This window comes from Scardinius erythrophthalmus, assembly GCF_964197995.2.
Source record: "Scardinius erythrophthalmus genome assembly, chromosome: 20".
NCBI classification, from domain to species: Eukaryota; Metazoa; Chordata; class Actinopteri; order Cypriniformes; family Leuciscidae; genus Scardinius; species Scardinius erythrophthalmus.
Genome location: NC_138240.1, coordinates 25,675,459 through 25,684,059, shown reverse-complemented (window position 1 = coordinate 25,684,059; position 8,601 = coordinate 25,675,459). Strand labels below are relative to the sequence as shown.

General features: G+C 36.7%; 1 protein-coding gene across 1 annotated transcript; it reads right to left on the bottom strand.

Annotated features, from left to right (window-relative positions):
• Positions 1 to 8,196, bottom strand: mapkapk2b (MAPK activated protein kinase 2b; the record flags this gene model as incomplete). Its single annotated transcript, XM_081349539.1, has 10 exons — positions 1 to 144; positions 2,453 to 2,533; positions 2,725 to 2,810; positions 2,897 to 3,021; positions 4,406 to 4,481; positions 4,558 to 4,684; positions 5,119 to 5,198; positions 5,295 to 5,359; positions 6,266 to 6,405; positions 7,972 to 8,196. 10 exons carry the CDS (start codon positions 8,194 to 8,196, stop codon positions 1 to 3), a joined length of 1,149 nt encoding a protein of 382 aa, XP_081205665.1.
• Positions 8,197 to 8,601: the final 405 nt, after the last annotated feature.

Genomic DNA, 8,601 nt, shown 5'->3' with positions numbered 1-8,601 from the left:
TCACAGTCCTGATGCTTCTTTCATTGTAGCTGCCATTTTCTTTCTTCTCTTCATAAGAAGAGGATTGGACGAGTCCTCGATCGCTTTGATCTTTATTTGTTCGTAGTCCACTCTTATTGTTGCTAAGGCGTTAGTCATCTCTTCCTGTGCATTTACACACACAATAGACTAACCAAAATTACTTACAGAAAAGTATGATCATTGATTCTGATGCTCTATAGAGTTCAATAGTTTGGGGTTGGTAAGATTTTGTAATGATTTAAGAGATGTTAAGAATTCTCTTATGATCAGCAATTCAGTATTTACAGTATTTGATATAAAATACAGTAAAAACAGTAATATTGTGAAACATTACAATTTAAATGATAACATTTACGGGATTCAGAGGAACAGCATTTATATATGTATCTATATCTACAGTATATCTATATATATCTATATCTATATCTATCAACAGTGCTATGCATAAGTTTAGACACCCATGCCAAAGTTGACTAAAAAGAGGAATAAAAAATCATCTTTTGGAAATTGAACTTAAAGGAGAACTCGGCAACTCTAGCGAACTCTAGTCACTTCTTCACTGATTTTCCCTTTTGTTGTCGCATGTTTTCCCCACGAGCTCCCCCTACAGCTGTGGGGGGGCGTATATGTCACAACACGGTCGTAAAAAACTCACTTGCTGCGTCCTCCTCCCCCTCTCTACCGCTGCTCATGTGCGTTTGTTTTGATCGGAGCAAGCCAACTGAATCGTGTGGAGCTTTGTCTACCGAGGTGGGTAATCTGGTAATACATCATACATGCGTGTGTGTTTATGTTGAATTGCCATAAAGCGATTCGTGTTTCGCGCTCGTTCTCGTTCTCGTTCTCGCTTCTCACAAGACTTCCAATATCTATTTTGCCGGGACGGTAGTCCCCAGGTTGCAAGGTTGGTTTTCCGCCTGGGAACGCTGGGGGGAGCGGGGAAAGTCACCAATATCACCAGAACAGGTTGTTTAACCATCCAAATGATTTCTAGACAGTTTTATTAAGTTAAAAAAGTTACCAAGTTCTCCTTTAAAGGTGCATTGCGCAAGTCTCTAAGTTTTTGCAGGACTATGCCCCCTCTGGCGGCAAGCGAAACTGCAACCAGAAGTGTGCACGTCACGGACAAAAGTTTTCTTTTTTTTTATCTTACGTGGAGTTTGCGTTGGTGTTTGAAATGAACTACAAGCCGGTCTCTTAGAATCCATCTTCTACGGAGAATGGCGGCGAATACACAAACCTGCCAGACATAGCCAGGTGAGCGTGCCGTGAACGCGCATGACGCCACGCCCAGTCTAAAATTCCGGCCCGAATCCCTCTTATTTATTTTATTTTACAGGATTATAGAGACAATCTCAGTGATCAGAGAAGGGCTCATTCAGCCCATCAGGCAATTGTTTAAGCATGTATGGGTTAGAAAACGGGTATTTTTAACATGAAAAGTTGCTTAATGCACCTTTAATGCCTTAATTTAAAAAATTTGGAAAAATCCAACCTTTAAGGACACCAGTTTTCTTTGTGAATCAATAATGTATCGTAAATAAATAAATGTTCTTCCTTAAAATACAGGGTGCATAAGTTTGGACACCCCTATGTTAAATTCCCATAGAGGCAGGCTGATTTTTATTTTTAAAGGCCAGTTACTTCATGGATCCAGGATACTATGCATCCTGATAAAGTTCCCTTGGCCTTTGGAATTAAAATAGCCCCACATCATCACATAGCCTTCACCATACCTAGAGATTGGCATGGTTTTATTTCAGTTAGCCTAATAGCTGTTTTGATTTGCATTGAGAGATGATCTTATGGAAAATACTCCATGCCAATATCTAGGTATGGTGAAGGCTATGTGATGATATGGGGCTATTTTAATTCCAAAGGCCAAGGGGTGTCATAGGGGTGTCCAAACTTATGCACCCTGTATTTCAAGGAAGAACATTTATTTATTTACGATACATTATTCATTCACAAAGAAAATTGGTGTCCTTAAAGGTTGGATTTTTCCTAATTTTTTAAATTAAGGCATTAAGTTCAATTTCCAAAAGATGAATTTTTATTCCTCTTTTTAGTCAACTTTAGCATGGGTGTCTAAACTTATGCATAGACATCTATCTATCTATCTATCTATCTATCTATCTATCTATCTATCTATCTATCTATCTATCTATCTATCTATCTATCTATCTATCTATCTATCTATCTATCTATCTATCTATCTATCTATCTATCTATCTATCTATCTATCTATCTAGCTAGCTATCTAGCTAGCTATCTAGCTAGCTATCTATCTAGCTATCTATAAACATCTTATGCAAAATGAGAAATTTCTTTACTGTCAATTTCAACCAATTTAAAGCATCCTTGCTGATGCTCATACTAAACCCAAACTTTTGAACTTTTCATATTTGAATATATGATACAGAAAACAGACCTTGACTTTATCCCAGACATCGCTCTCTTCCTTAAGAACCCGACTCGTGTGCAGATGTGTCGGAGGAACCTTCATTGACTTCTGCATAGATCCCGAGAGAAAGAAAGAGAGAGACGCACAAATTAAATATTCTAACTAAACTTTAAATGTAGAAATAACTTATATAAGAGCATAATTTATAATTTATCAATCATTGCCATTTATTTAAATGTGTTCTTGATCTGCAAGATCTTTGCATAATCAAAGATTAAAAATCAAATGCTAATGCTCACATTGATCCAAGAATGGTTCATGAATTCTGTGATGGTCATTCTCTCTGTAGGATCTGTTTTCAGCAGTTGGCAAATGAGCTGCTTTGCTGCAGAATGAAGAAAAATATCTTATCGCATAATGTATGTTTGTGATGTTGAAAAAAATGCAGCATAATACGTGTTATAAAATTACCTTCCTCTGACACCTGTGACCATTCATTGTTTGGAAATTCATACTGGCCATTCCGTATCCGTTTTCTCATTCCCGGTGAGAGTTTTAAGCCATGGTTTGAGTAGAATGGTGGATATCCACACAATCTAAGAGCATACGTGTTGGTTGTGAATTAAAGAGCAGTAACATCACTCTAAGAAATAAAGCTTCCAAAAGGGGGTTTTCGCAGCAATGCCAAATAAAAGAACCATGTTCTGTCATGACGGCTCTCAGAGTGTTTGGGATGGTAATGGATATAGTGGAGCGGCTAAGTGATATAATCGTTCAGTTTATGATACAAGCGTGAAAATTGGCATGAGCAGTCTCCATGGGTCACTTGACCAGAAAATTGTCCGAGCCACTTGAAATTTCAAGATTTTTCATTTTTCAAGATGGCCGAGACCTTAGTGGAGCAGTTAAGTGATATAGTGGTTTATTTGGTGATACAAGCATGAAAATTGGCATGAGCAGTCTCTGATGGTCACTAGACAATAAACCACTCACAGCTACTTGAAATTTCAAGATGGCGGCCATTTTTCAGAGAAATTACAGGACTTGCTACTGCCAATACATCCACACACGCTTCTGTGAGAATGTTAAACATGCTGCTGCTGCACAATATAGTGTACATGAATTACCCATTGCTGATCTACACAGGTGGAGCTGAAAGTGCACTGCAACTCATTGGCTGGTAATGCAACAGGAACCAATCAGTTCTGTAGAGAATGATGTGATTTCTAGCAAATTGAGTTAAGGACCTCTCAGCTTGCGCCATCTAGAGTTTCATGACAGAACTTTGAATTTGGCTTCCCCAAAGAACCTTTTAGTTAACAGTTCTTAAAAGAACCATTTTTTCTTCAAGTGAAAATAATTTTTATAATATAAACAACCTTTTTCCACTATAAAGAAACTTTTTTTTTTTAATGGAAAAGTTCCATGGATGTTAAAGCTTCTTCATGGAACCATAAATGGCAATAAATAACCTTTATTTTTAAGAGTGTATGAAGCAATGACTAGTTCTGTCATGAAACTCTAGATGGCGGAGGCTGATAGGTCTAAACTGATGATGTTCACAGCATTACTTGGCACAAGCTGATTGGTTTATGTCATATTTGCAGCCAATGTGCTTGCTGCTTACAACATTTAAAAGGCTGGTTAGCATTCACTATAGCAGTTTGCTGCCGAAACCCTCCAACTTCCTTAGCTCCACCTGTTTAGATAGATTTGCTATGGGTAATTTATATATATACTATTTGTGCAGCAGCAGTATGTCTTACATACTCACAGCAGCGTATCAGCGTATGTATTGGCAATAGCAAGTTCCTGTCCCAATAAAGTTCCAATAATCAACAGCAGCAGCGTAGCAGATCTATTCAACCAAGACCAAATACATTAATATTGTCATATCCATTACCATGCTAAAATTCTTCAGATGGTTGTCATAATCGAACCGATGTGATATTTTATAGCCATCAGAATGTTACCACTCACAGGATGTACATGATGACTCCTAATGACCACATGTCACATGACTTATCATATGTCTCTGGACCAAGCACCTCTGGGGCTGAAAGAGAAGGATTTGCTTTAATTTCATTGTATTATGATACCAAATGAAGCTCAAAACGGACTTGTCTGCTTACCCACATAATAAGGTGTATAGCACGGGGTGGCCAAGCAGTTGTTGGACGTGGTCTCTTTGGCGAATCCGAAGTCTGTAAGCTTGAGCTGGGCATCCGGCCGTTTTGATGTGTATAGTAAATTCTCTGGCTGCCAATTAGGAGATGATTGAAAATGAAATACAAAAAGATATTTGTTTATATGTGTGGGAATTTAGCTTTATGATGTGTTGTAACTGTAAGCCCTACACCGTTAACTTTTAATATATGTATATTAGGTTCTAGAACCAATAAACTAATTTCTCACATAATTTCTCATTTCTTCTTTGATAATTTAACACTATAGAACTCAACACGTAATAAACGAGGAAATCTTCAGGAGGGTTTTTAAATGGTCTCAAATTATCAATTTGAGACCATTTATCAAAAAGGTTTTAAATTCAAAGAATAACTTTGGTAAACTAGATATAAAAACTGTCTTGATCAAACGACCTAAAACACAGTAAAACTGTAATAACTTTTGAGCAGTAATGTATAAAATAATATAATGCAGTCTACTGATGCATAATAATGGCTATAGCTCACCTTGAGGTCTCTGTGAGCAATGTTAATACCATGAAGAAACTCGACAGCTTCTCCTATGCTTCTCATTATTTCTGAGGCTTCTACTCATTGTGTGGAGTGAAAGGGGGGAAAAGAAAAACAGAATTAATAACTGGTTATGTTAAATGTGCATATGTGTTTGAAGAAAGGATCTGTACCTCTTTCAGTGAAAGCTTGATCCCCACGTTCCTGAATGTGGCGAAAGAGTTCTCCCCCCTCCATACTGTTTAAGGAACACATAGTGAGAATGCAGTATCATGCTTCATTAATCTCACTTTTTTTTGTTACAGACCTAAAATATTTTATATACCAGGCTAAAAAATGAAATACAATATCTCATAGGGGCAATAATAATTAATGTCTAATATATTTTCTGTTTTTTTGTTGCAAATTGTTTGCAAAAAAATCTAAGGCTCTTTGGAAAAAAATACTTTCTTATAATACTTTAATCTGGTTTATTAAAATAGTATATTGGTATTATAACATTTTGATATAACTGTTAATTATGTAAGGGTTAATGCCCGACGAGGTATTAATGGACGACGGTGAGGCGTGAACCGTCCGACGCGCAGCGGATGCCTCAGTCGAAGTCCATTAATACCTGACAATGGACACCTCGAAGGGCATTAACCCGCTTATACCATGGTCACTTGCCAAATAACACATTTTTGAATCATTCTTTTATATTTTAATTAGTTTTACAATCAAAATCTAAAGTTGTTACGAACAATAACTTGGTTTCCCTGGTTAGGCCTGACGGTTTATTTACTAGGTGTCCTCTATCACTTTTTAATGGACACCCTGCAGCCAATCAGAATCGAGTATTCACCCAGACCATGGTATAAGACTCATTAATCTCATTAATATTTATATTATAGACTTGCATTAGAAATGGATAAATAAAATTAAATTAAAAACAATATTTCAGAGTGACAATAATATCAATTAGTGTCCAATAATACATTTTCAGATTTTTTTTGTTGAGAAAAAAAACAAAACAAAATGAAAAACAAAATATTTCGAAAAAATACTTTCTAAAAATAATTTCTGAAGGCACTTTCATCTGGCCTGTTATAATACCAATATACTATTTATAACAATTTGATTTAAGTGTGTTAACAAGCCCTACCACTCCATGACGAGAAGCAAACACTTTTTGCCTTGGTAATAATTCTCAAAGACATCTTCAGCTCCAACGATATGTGGGCAGCTTGATGCCCTGCAGTGAAGCTCCACTTCCTGTCGAGCCTTAGGGGTGTCCCGCAATATCTGAAAGTGAGCGAAGAGCATCAAGAACAGCAGACTTCACAGTCTAAATTACTAATGGGATTATTTTTGCTCATTTTCCTCCAATGAATTTATTGGAGCATCCTTGACCCCCATTACACAGTAGGGAAATTGGAGGACCTGCAGTTTGTCCTGATATCTCAATCCTCAGAGAGTCACTAGAATTCTGTCTGTGGATAAACGTATCCTCTCAGCAGTGAATGTTACTCAGCACATATAAATGATTCTGTATTCTCTAAAAAGGGGAGGGGAGGGTCTATGGGTGTGTAAATGTATGGGCTTTTTCAGATCTTTCGATCTAATGGACAAAATAAGCTTGCACAATTTACTTATGAATGTGACCGGAGACAACAGAAAAACATACGGAGAGCAGCAGCTTTCGCTTGGTACGATTTTTGTCTTCAAACCAAACTTGTGTCTTCAGCCAAGAAAAAGGTTCAAACCCGTCTAGCTAGCATGCTTCTCAAAACGTTCACGCGTTAAGCCAGTAGGCGGAGAGTCTTGTGGCTGTTTGAAACCATTCGACCACATGAGCATTTACACTACGAAAGCATATTCACAATGCATGTTCGACCATCTCTGGAGATGGTCGGAAATTGACAAGCTCAAAATCTTTTAGACCCTGTTCACACCTGTATTTAGCGTTGTGATCCGATCAACCAAAACGCATCTTAATACCATGGTATAAACAAGGCTTGACACTTTTAAAAACAAAGGTTCTCTAGTGGCATCATGGTTCCATGAAGAAACTCAATGTAAACTTTACATTGCATAATAGGTTCTTTATAGAAGAAAAAAGTTGTATAGATTATTAAAAATATTCTGTACACGGAAAATTATGGTTCTTTTAAGAAATTTTTTTTTTTTTTTTGAGGATGCCAAACTGGTTCTTCTATGGCATTGTTGTGAGAAAAAAAATGCTTTTGGGTCCTTTATTTTTAAGAGTGTAAGATTTAATCTGGGTAAAAAATAAAAAGATAATGGAGCTTATATGGGGTTCCTCAAATTACCACACTGGCAGAGCCTCTGGAGAATGTATTGCCATTTTTCAGAGGAACTTACAAAGTTGAGCTTAAGTGCTTAATGGATCCCATGTGTTTGGGAGAACTGAAAATACCGTTAATAGCTTCTCCAGTAACTAATGGAAAATGTTTTGAGGCACCTAAAATATTCAAAGTTCCTTGAGTACACAATAAGATATCTGAGGTACCTTTAGTTTTTATTGTTTGAAAAAAATTTGTTGTTGTTGTTTTAGGAATACCATCCCCTTTACCAAAAGCCTTGTAGAAACATAGCCTAGCCTACCGTTAAACACTTCAATATTAGGCTACTGAGTGACTTGGACTCAAAAGGGCCAAGTCAATGACTTGGACTCACTTGGACTGGTCTTATCAATCCACAGTAACAAATACAGTAACAACCAAGACTTTAACAAACATTATTGACACTGGTGAAGAAACATTTACCCTTTTTACCTCATTCGCTTCAATATGTATTAGTTTAGGTATGAAGCTGTCAAATATATACATGAACAAAATAGATAGCTACCTTTAAGGCATAGTGTTTTCCGTTTTTCTTCTGGAAAATTTCCCAGACCTTGCCATTGATGCCTATCCCGAGCACTTGTCCTGCAAGCTTATACTCCTCAGTTATTACTTTCTTCTTTATCTTCAGTGTGAATTTCAGTGCAGGCACAGTGCCAATCTGATGCTGACCCTCTTGCAGCTCACCGGAAAGCACTGAATCATTTTTATTTTCTGTATTATCAAACATAGTGGTGGAGTAGACTGTGTTCCTCTCTGTCTGTGCCGCAGTGAAGACTTTAGCAGCTTAAAGGATTTTAAAAGGATCCAATTAACAGTGCTGGTTTGAATATCTTTATCTGAATGGAATGAGTCTTCACGCAGACACAAACATATCTAAATCAACAAACAAACAATAAATAAATAAATGTAATTTTTATCTCACAGTTATGACTTTTCTCTCTCATGCGGCTGTATCATGGCTGTATCACGCGATTCTGACTTTTCCCCTCAGAATTGGGATTTTTTTTATCTCAAAAAGTTACAAAGTCCGAATTGAGAGATAACTAGCAATTTATCGTCTTTTTATGTTATAGTCTACGGATCGAGGCTTGGAAAAAAATATGGTGATTATTATTATTATTTTTTATTTTAT